The sequence below is a fragment of the Pelobates fuscus genome, chromosome 5, assembly GCF_036172605.1.
Source record: "Pelobates fuscus isolate aPelFus1 chromosome 5, aPelFus1.pri, whole genome shotgun sequence".
Taxonomy (NCBI): Eukaryota; Metazoa; Chordata; class Amphibia; order Anura; family Pelobatidae; genus Pelobates; species Pelobates fuscus.
Genome location: NC_086321.1, coordinates 253,284,721 through 253,301,335, shown reverse-complemented (window position 1 = coordinate 253,301,335; position 16,615 = coordinate 253,284,721). Strand labels below are relative to the sequence as shown.

Below are 16,615 nucleotides of genomic sequence, written 5' to 3'. Positions count from 1 at the left end.
AGTCGACTCTGTACATTGGGAGGCCACGTAGTAAAACACCAATTCCTTTATATGCCTGAATGTCCAGTCCAATTGCTGGGACGTGATATGCTATCAAAATTACAAGCGCAGATTACGTTCCTACCAAATGGAACAACATCCTTAAAGTTTAATGGACCTTCAGGTATTATGACTTTATCCGTACCAAAGGAAGAAGAGTGGCGACTTTATACAGTGTTGACTAGCCAAAACCCTAGGAGTGATGAGACATTGTTTAACATACCAGGAGTTTGGGCAGAGAACAACCCACCAGGACTGGCCCGCAATATTCCACCAATAAAAATTGAACTGAAACATGGGGTTTATCCAGTGAGCCTAAGACAATATCACATTCCGCAGAAGGCTAAGAAGAACATCCAATCCTATCTGGATAAGTTCATACGGTATGGTATCCTAAAATTCTGTACTTCCCCCTGGAACACCCCATTGCTGCCTGTTCAAAAGCCCGGTACAGATGAGTATCGACCTGTACAGGACTTAAGAGCAGTCAATGATGCGGTTGTTAGCATACATCCAGTTGTACCCAATCCATATAACCTGCTTGCTTTAATTCCGGGCGGGGCTACTTACTTCACAGTCTTAGATCTCAAAGATGCCTTCTTTTGCCTCCGAATTGCCGCAGAAAGCCAATGTATTTTCGCTTTCCAATGGGAGAACGCTGTAACGGGCTCAAAACGCCAAATGACTTGGACAAGACTGCCCCAAGGGTTTAAAAATTCACCTACCCTATTTGGTTCAGCTCTAAGTCAAGATCTACTGGATTTCGAGTCTATCCCAGGAGAATGTGTATTGTTACAATATGTAGATGACTTGTTGATAGCAGCAGTTACAAAAGAAAAATGTCAGCAAGCAACGCACGATCTACTACATATTCTCTGGAAGGCAGGATACAAGGTGTCCAGGAAGAAGGCTCAGTTGTGTTTGCCAACTGTCAAGTATCTGGGATTCCATATCTCTGAAGGTCAAAGGATTATGGGGCCAGAGAGAAAAGAAGCTGTCTGCCAAATACCAATACCCAAGAATAGAAGACAAGTGCGAGAATTCTTGGGGGCAGCAGGCTTCTGTAGGATATGGATTCCCAGCTATGCGATACTGGCAAAACCTCTGTACGCAGCCATCAAAGGTACAGAGCACGACCCCTTCTTATGGACCCAAGAACAGCAAACGGCATTTGAAGATGTGAAGAAGGCTTTGATGAGTGCCCCAGCATTAGGTCTACCTGATCACACACGACCATTCTACTTATATGTACACGAGCAAAGAAGAATGGCTGTGGGAGTATTGACACAGTACTTGGGATCATGGCAAAGACCTGTTGCCTACATGTCTAAGCAACTGGATGCAGTGGCCAGCGGACTTCCACCTTGTCTAAGAGCCGTAGCTGCAGCCGCCCTGCTAGTAGCTGAAGCCGATAAACTCACTCTGGGTCAAGAACTTTATGTACGAGTCCCACATGCAGTACAGACGTTGTTGGATTACAAAGGAAATCATTGGTTTAGTAACAGCCGTATGACCAAGTATCAAGCAATGTTGTGTGAAAACCCAAGAGTGCATTTAGAGACTGTAAACACCTTAAATCCAGCTACCCTTTTGCCGCAACCTACTGAAAGTCAACATGATTGTTTGGAAGTAATGGATGAAGTATTTTCAAGTAGACCAGATCTTCGTGATTTTCCCATCCAGAACCCCGATGTTCAATATTACACCGACGGCAGTAGTTATGTGAAAGAAGGGATCCGCTATGCAGGATATGCAGTGACAACAATAGACAAGGTGATAGAAGCTCGGCCACTGGCGAAAGGAACATCAGCACAAAAGGCAGAATTAATAGCACTAACACGAGCGTTACAATTGGCTGAAGGTTTAAGAGTAAATATCTATACGGACTCTAAGTATGCGTTTTTAACCACTCATGCCCACGGAGCTTTGTATAAAGAAAGAGGACTACTGAATTCAGAAGGCAAAGAAATCAAGTACGCAGCTGAAATCCTACAACTATTGGAAGCAGTGTGGGAGCCGAAAGAAGTCGGTATCATACATTGTCGAGCGCATCTGAGAGGAGATGGTGATGTAACCAAGGGAAATCGGATGGCAGATAGTGCAGCTAAGCGTGCTGCTGAATCAGGAAGACAGGAGTATGTGGGGCATATAGCTGCTCTTATACCAACTCCACTGTCCCAATGGACTCCAGTTTATACAGCTCAAGAAGAGGAGTGGTTAAAGACTGAACCGGGAAAGTATTTGGAGAACAAGTGGTATCAGCTAGAAGATGGAAGAATAGTCATACCAGCATCACTAGCGGTAGAAATTGTCCAAAATTATCACAACGGGACACATTCTGGGAGAGACAGTACTGAAGAATCTCTCAGGAAACATTTCTACATACCAAGATTGTCCAACTTGACTCAGGCCATTGTACGCAGATGTGTAACGTGTGCTAAGAATAATGCAAGACAAGGACCAGTAAAGCCACCAGGAGTCCAGTTTATGGGGGAACTCCCCATGTCCGATCTACAAATAGACTTTACAGTAATGCCTAAATCGGGTGGACATCGTTACCTGTTGGTAATTGTGTGCACCTATTCAGGCTGGGTAGAAGCATGTCCTACTCGTACAGAGAAAGCAGGAGAAGTTGTAAGATTCCTGCTACGAGAAATAATACCCCGATATGGACTACCCTGTTCTATAGGATCGGACAATGGTCCAGCTTTTGTTCATCAGTGCCTACAACAACTGACTCATATGCTTGGTATAAAGTGGAGGCTTCATACTGCATATAGACCCCAGAGTTCTGGTAAGGTAGAGAGAATGAATAGAACTATAAAGAACCAGTTGGCTAAAATGTGTCAGGAAACCCAACTTAAGTGGAACGTTCTCTTACCCATAGCTTTATTGCGAATCCGCAGTACCCCTACCAGAAGGATGGGCCTCTCTCCTTTTGAAATCATGTATGGGCGACCACCTCCCGTACTTGGTAACTTAAGGGGGGACTTGAGTCAGTTGGGAGAAGGAATTACCCGGCAGCAGGTTGTAGAGTTGGGTAAGACTATGGAGGAGGTACAGAAATGGGTACAAGATAGATTACCTGTGAATATTTATCCCCCTGTTCATAGTTATCATCCAGGAGACCAAGTGTGGATTAAAGAGTGGAATAATGTACCGTTAGGGCCCAAGTGGAGAGGTCCTTATGTTGTTCTTTTGTCTACCCCTACAGCGATAAAAGTAGCCGAAGTAACTCCGTGGATACATCACTCCAGGGTTAAACCAGCAGCAGTCGATTCTTGGCAAATTACAGCAGATCCAGAGAATCCCTGCAAGATCCGGTTGAAACGCACTACTCAGTCGGAGTAACGAGGAATTATTGTGGATTACAAATTTTATTGTTACAGGTGTGAGTGAGAAGGCCATAATAAAGCCTGTCCGCTTACCAACACATAGTGTATAAGCCAGGAAAGTCTCGAAGGGACACCTGTGAAGACGAGCAGAACTCCATTCCCTGCAGCCCTCACATCCTGGAAGCTGAGGTTCCATCGCACGGACGAAGACTGAGGATGACGGCGAAAGATGTGCTTTTGATTGTGTTTATTTATATGTGTTTTTATATTCAGGAAGGTAGAGGTACCGACACTCCTAGCTGTGAGGTATGCATTAAGACTACGAGAACAGGTAACCATATTTCCCAAACCCTAATTTGGCATTCACAATACGAATGTAAAGGAGAGGTATCAAGATGTAGATACCTAAATATAGACTATAGTGTGTGCCATTTAGGAGTAGGAGAACCTAAGTGCTTCAGTCCAGAGTATCAACCTCGTACAATTTGGTTGACTCTCAGGAATGGAGATCCTCAGGGGACCCTAATTAATAAGACGGTGTTAGAATCCGTACATTCTTCGGGTGTTCTGCTATTTGATGCATGTAAGGCGATATCAAGTGGTAGAAAACCGTGGAATGTATGTGGGGATCTTAGATGGGAGAGGACGTATGGGTCTAATGATAAATATATTTGTCCCAGTAGTAAAAATAAATATGTGAGTCCTAGATGCCCAAATAAAGACTATAACTTTTGTCCATATTGGTCTTGTGTGGGGTGGGCGACTTGGGGACAGACAGTAGATAAAGACATGATAGTGACTAAGTTGCCGACTAGCCCTTATTGTAAGTCTATGGAATGCAACCCAGTCCATATACTTATTAATAACCCCGACAAGTTCCTAGATAAGTATGGAAATTTATTTGGGTTTCAGATATACGGGACGGGTTTAGATCCTGGGACATTATTGTTTATAGGAATAGAGACTGATACGGTATCCTCCCAGACTCATCAAGTATACCATTCCTTTTATGAAGAGATGAGTATAGATAATAAGATCCCCCATAACGCTAAAAACCTGTTCATTGACCTAGCTGAAAGTATTGCCGGTAGTCTTAATGTTACCAACTGCTATGTGTGTGGAGGTACTAACATGGGAGACCAATGGCCTTGGGAAGCAAAGGAGGTAATGTCCGGTTCTGAGGCAGTTGACCAACTAATATCTACACAAGCCGATTATCATTTGAGTGTTAGAGGTAAATCTGAGTGGAGATTAAAGACCTCCATCATAGGTTATGTTTGCATAGCAAGGAAAGGAATAATGTATAATACTTCTGTAGGAGAATTAACTTGTCTAGGGCAAAAAGCTTATGATGATGATACTAAAAATACAACTTGGTGGTCGGCTTCAAATGTCTCAGAACCATCTAACCCGTTTGCTAGATATGCCAGTTTAAAGGATGTGTGGTTTGATTTATCCATCACATCTACCTGGAGAGCCCCAGCAAATTTGTACTGGATCTGTGGTAAGAAAGCCTATTCGGAGTTGCCACAGGACTGGGAAGGGGCATGTGTGTTGGGTATGCTCAAACCATCCTTCTTCTTGTTACCGATTGAAACAGGTGAGACTTTAGGTGTTAAAGTGTATGATGTGAATCATAGGAAGAAAAGGGGACCCTTAGAGATAGGCACCTGGGAAGATAATGAATGGCCTCCCCAGCGTATCATAGATTATTATGGGCCAGCCACGTGGGCAGAAGATGGTACCTTTGGTTATAGAACCCCAATTTATATGCTCAACCGTATTATAAGATTACAGGCGGTGGTTGAGATTATTACTAATGAGACCTCACAAGCACTCAATCTTCTAGCGAAGCATAATACCAGGATGAGGACAGCAGTGTACCAAAATAGATTAGCCTTGGATTACCTTTTGGCAGTAGAGGGAGGTGTATGTGGGAAGTTTAACCTGAGCAATTGCTGTCTTCAAATAGATGACGAAGGGCAAGCAATAGCTGAGCTTACTAGCCATATGGTTAAACTAGTGCATGTGCCTACTCAGGTATGGAAAGGGTACAATCCAAGTAGTTGGTTTGGTAGCTGGTATGAGTGGTTTGGAGGGCTTAAGGCAGTGGTAGGTGGAGTCCTACTGATTTTACTGTTGTGTCTACTCCTACCGTGTCTTATACCCTTAGTAGTTAGGTCTGTGCAAAGCCTGATAGGAAGTATAGCAGAGAGGAAGGCTGCTGCACAGATAATGGCGATATATAAGTATAAGGCTCTAGATCAAGGAGAACCAATGCAGGAAGATGAGTGTTAAAAGATTCACATCATAAGATAAGTCTGGTCTGGTTCATGGTAACCTGAGGTATATGCAAACCAAGGTTAAGTGATGCCTCAAGTAATTGTGAAATATCAGAGGCATCAAAGGGGGGAATGTGATGTAATTCCAGTAAAATACAAGTTTAGCAGGCTAAGATTGCCACAAGGCATATGTATGTATATGTGTTTGTAGTATCAGTTAGTTAATTACACGTAGCTAAGATACTGTTATCACTGTACTGACCAGGTGCAGGAATGTAAGAACTGGAATTACGCGTCCCTCTCCTTTGTATCAGATGAGCCACGTGGTTAGACCGGATGGATGAGTTTAGACTCTATTTATTAAATAGGTTAAGGGTATGTGTGGGTGTAGTTAATTGTGGGAGGAGCTACAGTGCTATATAAGGAATGTACTCTATGTATTCAGTACTCAGACTTTGCTGTATTTTGGTGACGCTAGTCCCTCTGAGTCCCGATCGGTGATCCAATAAAGAATCTCTTCCTTCCTGAAGAAACCTGTGTCCATCTCTCTGTGCTTGGCTTCCGTCAGTTTCTCCGGTATCAATGGGGCTGATATAGAATTTCTTTCCAGGGCTGCTTTACATTCCCAGTCCGGCCCGGCCACTGCTTCCATGCATGGTCCTATCAAATTTTTCTCATAGAGCAGCATCTGTTTGTACCATTTTCCCTTGCTCAGGATGCATGTGCACGCTCATTGAAGAGGGGGTTGAACAGAGGGAGGAGGGGGGACGGGACCTGAAGGAATAGAGTAAAGTTGTGGAGGGCTGAACGAAAGGAGGCAGCAAGGGGAAATACAGTCAAGGGAGAAGATCAGTACTGCTGTGTGCACTGACAAAATATATACCGGTATTTTTTGCCCAGGTTTAACATTACAGTGTGGAACAGAGTTCCTGGCTACTTAAGCCATGTGTGCTGGGGATGCAACTGGCCACCTGCACAAAGTGCAAATATCTCTGCATGTACCGCATTTCATGCAAAAATGATCATGGTGGTTCAAGTAACCCTTTAAGGTCTAAACAACTGCTGCATCTTGTATTGATTTCTTTAAGTCTGAGAAACATTAGTGTAGATTGTTTAGCAAGAGAGGCCCTTTCTTAGTGCCGCAGGCTCTATTTTAACAAATTCTAAATCAGTCTTTATTTATATTAACATTTTGGGCCAAAACTATTTTTCAGTTCTGTCTAATATTAAAAACAAAAATATAACCGTTAAATTGTCCATCTCCAAAAACCTCTATATTTTATATTTTTACCATTGCTAATATTATGAGTAAAATAAAATATTTTAGCCAATGTGTTTTAAAATCCTTCTATTCTCCTGCATGGTTTGATAGGTTTTTGAATTTTTTTTTTTTTTTTAGATTACACTTTATTCATTATGGACCAAAGGAACACATGTCAAATTATCCTTTTCTTATGAACAATATCAATTATAATTTGCATGCTTACAAAATCACTATGCCTCTAGTATAGGTGTATGTTTGTGATGGTTGTAAGATAAGTGAAGTCTCTGAAGGAAAGAATATGCTAAGACAGGGATCTTCAGTTTGACCACAAATAGCTCTGACCATATTTGGTTCTTAGGGCCTTTAAATCATTGCTGTTCAGCAATCAGCTATATTAGGATGTTAGTATGGATGATGTATGAATTCTGAAGCTGATTTCTTACAGTATAGCAATATATGGCAGTAAATGTCGTTCCTGTTGGTGTCCAAAACTAAATGCCACATACATTAGATGCATCTATTAGACGTTGTTCATGCATTGTACCAAGCTCCCAATGAGTTTAAAGGAATATAGTGTATTCTTGGAATTTAATTAATTTGAAGAAGAAAAAATAAGATGAAAACCACCCATGCAAGTGAGCAGAATATTCTGCAAACATGATGCCACTGTATTTACAGAATTAGCAATGTAGATGTGGAAAATGTGATCACTTAGGGAGCAAAATTGGGTTTTAAATACTGGCTCTGTGACTATGTTTAATGCAGGGCAGGTTTACAAATGTTTTACCACCCTGGGCAAAAAAAGTATCCTACATCTCCATCAGCCTCTCTTCCCAGCTCTTTAATACCTCTAGTTTCTCCCTCTGCCCATCTCTCTTCTTGTTTCCCAGTTTCTTCTTTCATTTTTTTTCGTTTGTGTGTCTCACACTGCATATTCTTTTTTTTTTCTTTCTGTCTCTTTCCTGCTTTCTCCCCTTTATGTCCTGTTCTCTCCACCTTGCATGTGAGATTTCAGAATTTGTGTATGACCTAATTCAGTTTCCCCCACTAAATTAATATCTACATGCAAAATTAAGCCCTGCACTCAAACTCCCACTACTTCTGGGCGCTGTGAACAATGACTAGAGTTCCTATCATCTGCCCTAATGCGTAGAATAAAAAACAAAAAAGTTATCCTGATTACTATCCCAAACCCCTATACACATTTAACCTCCCTGGCGGTATGATTATGTCAGGAATTTTGTACCAAAAGCGGTACCATTTTTTTGCATGGAAATTTGGTGTTATGTATTGTAGGCCAGTAATTACTTTCTTAAACCTGACCAAAAGTACTCTCAGATGTGATAAAGTTCGAAACATAAAATCATGAATTATAATCTAATAAATAATATACCGGTTCCCATTTTCTGTTCCTGGAAAACTTGCTATGCAGAGTAGCTGATTGCTGCTCGTTGTAGCGATTTGTCTCCGTGACAATCTTTTCAATGACGTCATCTGTGAGAAATAATTTTAGGTATGCCAAAGGATCATTGTGCTCAACGTCTACCTTCATCCCAGGTGATCCAGTAAACGGAAATCTTGGCGGCGGTACCTCATCCATACCGCAATCAATAAGGCACCAAGTGCGCACATCACTGCCGCTGTCACTCATCTGATCCAAACCCGCTTTGGAGATGCTAAAGTGACGCTTTGATGCCATGGTAAAAAATTTATTTTATGGGCAGAAATTACAGCAAAAAGGGCAGGCAGGGCAGTGTAGGATGATCAAATTTCAAATCTGAGGTGATACAATGTAATCTGACAGGATTTCACTGTATCACCTAACTTTATGTGTGTGTGTCACTTTTATGCTTGAAACATTTGAATTACCCGCCCAGTTCCTCCCCCATGAGCCTCTGCGGCTCACAGAGACGGAACCAGGAAGTCAGATGGAGGCATCCGCCGGGGCTCTCACCAGCAATCACAGTGCGGGGACATCGCTGGATCGCAAGGAGAAGGTAAGGAGACTCCGCTGCCAGCTCTGTTATCTACCCCGAGCGTGACTCGGGGTTACCGCTTCTGGCAGCGAAAATTAACCCCGAGTCACGCTCGGGAATACCGCTAGCCTGGTTAAAAAAACCTGGACATTTATATCACTCCAATGATCATATGTGTAAGCTCACCTACCACGACAAAGGCAAAACCTCTCAGGTGCCCCTCACTAACAATTCACCTTGCTGATTTTACCTCTGAAACTGCTATGTTTATAGAAAAAAGGGTTAAACCTAGTTGGACCTGGCACCCAGACCACCTCATTAAGCTGAAGTGGTCTGGGTGCCTATAGTGGTCCTTTAAAGGAATACTATAGCGTTACAAATACAAACCTGCATTCTTAATGCTATAGTGCCCCTGCCCCTAGTTAAATATATTTAAGTCCGGTCCCACTCAGTTTGAAAATAAATAAATACTTACCCTTTTCCTTTGCTGAGACTCCCTTGGTGCTGCTCAACTCTCCACTTCCCACAACGTCATGGAGAAGGCATAGCCTCCTCCGCGTTGGTCCAGTCAAATGCTACACATAGAGGAGCAGTAGAAACCTCATGTGCATGTGTTCTACATTGCAGGGTTAATAGAACTGGACCCAGACCACTTCTTTGAGATAAGCTGCTCCGGTGACTATAGCGTCCCTTTAATAAATTGTTTTTTCTCCAGTAAGTCTAGATCAGTACATTTATTTCTCAATAATATCTTTAATAAGTTTAATCAGTGATTATGTCTAATATTAGTTTTAGCCTATAATGTTACACATTTACATTTAATTTGAATATGGCCCTAACAAATGATTATAGACATTAACCCCTTAAGGACACATGACATGTCTGACACGTCATGATTCCCTTTTATTCCAGAAGTTTGGTCCTTAAGGGGTTAAAATTGCTTTTCTATTTTGTATTGTCTTTTTTTTGGAACAGATCATGACTGTGACTATACTTGTATGCCGTTTTTAAATGTGTTGTAATATTTTACAGGCAGTGGCCCATCTCATTGCATCTGTGTTAAAAGAAAATGGTACCTCTCAGAAGATCACGCAGTCTTCAAACCAGGTAAGAGGGTAAACGTTTTGAAAGCTTGGCAGAGAGTATTTTATATGATGTCCATGTGTTCAATAAAACAAATACTATTCAGTTGCATTATAAGAACAACTAGAACTCCAGCACATATGTTAAAAATTAGAACTGCATACTTTGATATATGCTTACAGTCTCCCATCTCACAGTTAGGCTTACTTAAGTGCTGTTCTGCTTCACTCAGGTGGAACTTAATCTGTGGACAAAAATTCCATATCCTTCAACACTGCTGCTAGACTTGTGGGAAGGGAATACGGTCAAGTCTTTGTGATGCCCATACTTTTAGGAATCTCTGGTAGCTCTATCCCCAACAGCATAGCTAGAGAATTCCATATGTAAATTCAGGCCAATATAACAATAAGATACATAGTTACATAGTAGTCTAGGATGAAACCTATTAAAATTCTCACTATTCCATTATTTTTTAGTTTATTACAACAAGGCTTTAAAGTGGAGATTCTAGCTCCACCTACAAGTCCTGTCAATCAGAGAAAAGAGTTTTACACTTCCTGGCTATGCTACCAGTGCAGTGACATTTCTCTCTTTTCTATAGAACCGTTTTTCTTAGGCAAATGAAATTTAAAAACAAATATATAAATAAATACATTTTAAATAAACATTTTGTCCTTAATTACCTTTTATTTTTTCCATTAATCCCCAGTGAGCATCTGTGTAATGGCAAAAAGAAATCAACATTTCAATACATGGTAGCTTTTAGCCTGCAGTTGACAATGAAAGGCAGTGGCGTAGCAAGGAGGGGGTGGTATCTTTTGGGGGGCGTCAGACACAGGGCCGGCGCTACCATCCTAGTGGAGCACCTAATGGAGCAATGATGTCCATGTGACCAGCAGGAGCACATAAAACTACTCTCCCGCCGGTCACTCTCTTTTACCCCTCCAGATTCGCTGGCCAAATTAGGCAAAGTAAAAGCCTGAGAGGGGATGTGAGCTGTGAGGAGCGGCAGCAGCTCGCGGCCAATCACTTTGTGTTAAGGGCTGCTGGGCTAGATGACCTCATATCCCAGCGGCCACGGATTGTGAAGAGAGAAAGCTGAAACTTGTTTAATTTATATATCATTTATAAAAAAAACAATGTATGTAAGCTAGTGAGTTTGTGTAAGAGCCACAGTGTGTTAGTGTCTCTGTGTGTGTGTATGTTTGTTTCAGTGAGTGTGTGTTTGTTTGTATGTCAGTGAATGTGTGTGTTTCTGTCAGTAAATGTGTGTTTCTGTCAGTGAATGTGTGTGTGTGTTTGTAAGAATCAGTGAGTGCGTTTGTGTATGAGCCATTGAGTGCATGTGTGTATATATTAAAGGAACAGTATAGGGCCAGGAACACAAACGTATTCCTGGCTTTATAGTGTTAAAAATACATGTTTGTTCTCTTGCCCCCTTAACGCCGTTAAGGCGTACTTTGCTGTCCTGCACTCTATGGGCTTAACCCCTTAAAGGACCACTATAGTGTCAGGAAAACAAACTTGTTTTCCTGGCGCTATAGTGCCCTGAGGGTGCCCCCAACCTCATGGTCCCCCTCCCGCCGGGCTGAAGGTAGAGGAAGAGGGTTAAACACTCACCTTTGTCCAGCGCTGGGCTCCCTCGGCGCTGGGGACTCTCCTCCCTCTTCTGATGTCATCAGCTGAATGCGCATGCGCGGCAAGAGCCGCGTGCGCATTCAGCCAGTCCCTAGGAAAGCATTCTCAATGCTTTCCTATGGATGCTGGCGTCTTCTCACTGTGAAAATCACAGTGAGAAGCGCGGAAGCGCCTCTAGCGGCTGTCAATGAGACAGCCACTAGAGGCTGGATTAACCCTAAAGTAAACATAGCAGTTTCTCTGAAACTGCTATGTTTACAGCAGGCAGGGTTAATCATAGATGGACCTGGCACCCAGACCACTTCATTGACTGAAGGGGTCTGGGTGCCTATAGTGGTCCTTTAACGACCAAACTTCTGGAATAAAAGGGAATCATGACATGTCACACATGTCATGTGTCCTTAAGGGGTTAAACACTGTTAGGGTGGCATGTTTCACCCTAACGACCGTTAGTCCCGCTGGCCAGAGAAACTTACCTGGCCAGATGATCTTCGTTGTTCCTGGTCTGGGGGAACTGCCTGATATGCCAGGCAGTTCCCCTGCTGCCAGTCTGGCACTCGCGGGCCATGTGATTGCGAGGGCCTCGCAATCACATGGCTGTCTGCAGCTCTGCCTTCATGGGGGACTGCCTGAGATGTCAGGCAGTGACCCAAAGTGGAAAAAGTTTTTAAGTTTTAAGAAAAACGTTTAAAAAAAAAAATATATATATATATATATTATACATGTAATATATATGTATAATATATTATAAGTTCATTAAAGCATGTAATTAATATATTGTACATATACAATTTCATTGTTAATGTATTTTGACATTAATAAATATATTAATATCAGAATACACTTAAACGTGTTTCAGTATTTTTGTTGTGTATTGAAAGGGGGGCGGCAAAATCAGAGTCCGCCCCTTGGTGCAAAATCTCTAGCTACGCCACTGAGTAAAGGCCTTCTTTGGTTAATATGTATAATTGGTTAAGCATGCAATGTCCCTGGAGTTACAGTGTATACGCTCCACATTTAAGGTCAGGCACTCGCGGGCCATGTGATTGCGAGGGCCTCGCAATCACATGGCTGTCTGCAGCTCTGCCTTCATGGGGGACTGCCTGAGATGTCAGGCAGTGACCCAAAGTGGAAAAAGTTTTTAAGTTTTAAGAAAAACGTTTAAAAAAAAAATAAATATATATATATATATTATACATGTAATATATATGTATAATATATTATAAGTTCATTAAAGCATGTAATTAATATATTGTACATATACAATTTCATTGTTAATGTATTTTGACATTAATAAATATATTAATATCAGAATACACTTAAACGTGTTTCAGTATTTTTGTTGTGTATTGAAAGGGGGGCGGCAAAATCAGAGTCCGCCCCTTGGTGCAAAATCTCTAGCTACGCCACTGAGTAAAGGCCTTCTTTGGTTAAGATGTATAATTGGTTAAGCATGCAATGTCCCTGGAGTTACAGTGTATACGCTCCACATTTAAGGTCAGGAGCTGCACTGCAGAGCTCTCCACCGGCCGCACTGCATTGAATGCCTCCTTTTGTGTCTGTGAGTTTAAGCTCAGATTTCATTGCCAGACATCACGACGCTAGGTGGTAATTTGCTCTGCAGTTTTCTCTAGTCATACCTCCACTTCACAAGGAAGCATTTTATTTAGGCTGTACATGCCTTGTCTTTTTATTCTGGGTTCTGAATTTTCTTATTTTGTTTTGGTGCATTATTTCCAGCTACTTTAAACGTACAGCTGTTTGGAAGACCTCTTCATACAGAAATTGGTCTTCAGCTCAACTGCTGTGATTGCTGTTGAAGTCTGCAATATATTTTTTTTCTCTGCTCTTAATGTGTATTGGAACAAGTGTAATCAAGTCAAGGTGATGCCTTTCATGGCTGAGCTGAAATAAAGTGCATACTGAACTCACAATTGCTTCAGGCATGTAGAAGAGATTTAATTTGTTTTTGAAACCTTGCACTCTAATTCAGTTAAAGTTATCTCTTTGACTTGTAAAAATATTCCTTTACAATAGTAGTTTTATTTATAATGAATGGTAATATGGTAATTAAAAAAAAAAAAAAAAAAAAAAAATAAAATAGTTAAAATAAATGCAAGAAATAAAAAAAAAAAAGTTTCTGAATCTTTAGGTTTTGGCCATATTACCATTCAGATTACAGTTGCGTTGCCTGTGTCGGTGTGTATCTGTCACCACAGAATCTACTTTATTGAACACTTTACCAAGCAGTTATTTGTGTGTGAGCAGTGCAATAAAGATTTCTATGCATTGAAGTACGGTACAAATAATCCCCACCCAGACCAGCGCCCTTATACTGTCAGAAAGTCTCGCTCCAATGATCCAATACGTTTTGCCGACTGCTGTCTATCCCCGACCACTCTGTTCTATCCGCTGGAGAGAAGGACTCTCCTACTCTCCCTGTCAGTCAGTTCTTCAGCGTAATGGTCAGTGAATCGATTAACAAGAGGAAAATTTACCTATTTTTAAATATGTTTTCTTGTGCAATCTATACATTTACTAACCAGATTGCTAGAACAATGTATAGATGCTATCTAATATACAATTCAAATAAAATACGTTGTGTCTGTACACTTACATTGTAAGCTACATATTTTGTAACTGTATTGGAGCAAATCGTCTTGATGATTTTCAAATGGAGGGGGGGGACGACTTTGTACTGTTTTACACATTGATTATTTTCAGTCACAGAGTGGAATTAATTTTAGAACTTGCTCCCTTACTTCCAGACTCCTGCACTGAATGTTCTTTGGGAAAAGTGCTGTGAAGACCAAGTGGTTGTGCGGACGGCTTGTTGTGAAGCGCTTGTGGCTCTGGTTGAGCAGGGTCATGCAGACTTCAGCTATGTCCTCAATGGAATCCTTAATATTTTTCCATCTGCCAGGTGAAAATAATGAAAAAATAACTGGTGTTTATTTAAACCCTTTTAACTTTTTTTAAAATTTGTTTTATATTAAATCTGTTTGGCTAAGACACAGTGCAGCATTTGATGCTAATGTTTCTAGTCAATTTGGCATGGTTCTCTGCCGGAGAGTGTGTAGTCTGCAGTAAATTGCCCTGAATTACATGTACTGCCCTCTTCATTGCAGTATATGTTTTCAAAGGGGAACAAACACAATATGCTGCAGTGTGCAGGATTGCATGCTCCAGTAATCATGGGTCCGATTTCAAGATGGACATGCTCACCGCTGGTTTATCTGTCAGGTCAAGCACATCACATTTTTAATAGTTCCACAACATCGTTTTTTTTACATTATTTCAATGCTGAGTTACACAGCTACACTGAACAAGCTATTAAAAGCTTATACCTATTACAATAAGCACCTGGTACCCGATCATACAGTATTTTGAACAGTCCAATGGGTCGATGATATATACTGTAGATTACTGGTGGCTTTGCACAATATACAAAGATGTGGACGCCCCTGCTTTGTAAGGACTTGCCGTCAATAGCATAGGACATCCAGCCACTGCCAGTTCAAATGCTGTGAAATATAAGAGGTTTTCATCCCCTCTTCCAGAGAATGTAGCTTAACCAAATATTGACAGGTTATTGAGTACTAACCATTTACTAGAAATTATTGATTTCAAATTTAAATAAATGTTCCAAGAAAAGATACTTCTGCCAATTCTTTCCAAACGCAGCTTAGTACAATTTTCATAAATTGCAGAAGCTTCTCTTCACAGTCTTTATGTAATCTTTACTGTGGCTGCATACAGGCTTTTAGTGAACATTTGAGGCATCTATTTATCAAAGGGCAATTTCTGTGTCATTTGAGAGAAATAAGCCACCTCTCTCTGCTATTTTATTGCTCCAATTCATAAACAATGAGCTATTCTTGACACTTTGATGAATTACCCCCATAACTAACTCATAATGTCGTTTCTGACGTATAAGATATATTAAAGATTAGAATTTTCCCTTGGCTGTTACTGAGCTACGCTATTCTGAATGCTTTGCAAGCCTTAAAGGGTTACTCCAACCACCATGACTACTTCAGTGACTTGAAGTGGTCATGACGGTGGTAGTATACATGCACATTGTTTCAGCTTTAACATTGCACATCCAGAGAGCTTGCTACCCTTATCCCTGGCACACGTGACAAAGGCAGGCCGGAATTCTGTTGCAATCTGAACCGGTGAAATGGTCCAATCATAGTCTTCTATGAGACGGCTGTGATTGGTCCGCGAGAGGCCCTGGCTGAAGTCAGGAAGGGGTGTGGAAGTGTTCGCCCGGCTCTGGATTCCAGGTCATTTTTATTTTTATTCCCAGGTTGGATGGGGAGGAAAAACCTAATTATTAGTGCCCAGTAGGGCATTTTACCCAAAGAAAAGGTCCCCCCCCTAAAGGTTTGGAGCAATTTAGGATGTATGCTTGAAAAGTTAACAATTCTTAAACTGTTAAAATTGTATAACTCCCATTTGAATGAAATCAATAAGAAATTAAATTGCAGTTTTCAGATGTTTTCCTTGTTTGTACTGTGAAAATGATTTGTATTTATTTTTCTCTATAGAAACCCACAAGGTTTAGTAAAATGTGTTTGGCGTCTTCTACACATTCAGGCCAAGAATTCAGAGGAAGGTGGAGATGAGAAATTAAATAGCACTTATAGAATCTGGTAAGGCTTAATCATAATCATATGGTGGATGGCATGACTCCATTGCAACAGAACGTTCTTTATTTTTTTTTTTGTGAACATCTTTGATGAGTGCTTATAACATTTTGCAGTAAAATCACTACATATTTTACTGCCTATCACATTATATTTTTTGTATATTTGTAAACGTCATTCTTTACAAGTGTTGCAGATTGATGAGAGCGTGTATATTTCCATGTGAGTGCATCCTGTAATACTTTGAGAATATAACAAGCCATCATTGGAAGTAAAGGATAACACGAGGAATGTATAGGAAGAATTAGAGCTTAGATGAGGAAGAGCAAGAAGAAGTCCATGGTGT

The 16,615-nt window shown here is 41.0% G+C and overlaps 1 protein-coding gene across 2 annotated transcripts in view; it reads left to right on the top strand.

Moving 5' to 3' along the window:
• The window catches only part of FOCAD (focadhesin), a 207,238-nt gene that overhangs the window by 23,980 nt on the left and 166,643 nt on the right, over positions 1 to 16,615 (top strand). For both annotated transcript variants that reach the window (XM_063455217.1, XM_063455218.1), the window contains exons 3-5: positions 9,929 to 10,003; positions 14,386 to 14,540; positions 16,171 to 16,275. In XM_063455217.1, coding sequence (XP_063311287.1) covers positions 9,929 to 10,003; positions 14,386 to 14,540; positions 16,171 to 16,275 — 335 coding nt within the window. The remainder of the gene's footprint in view (positions 1 to 9,928; positions 10,004 to 14,385; positions 14,541 to 16,170; positions 16,276 to 16,615) is intronic.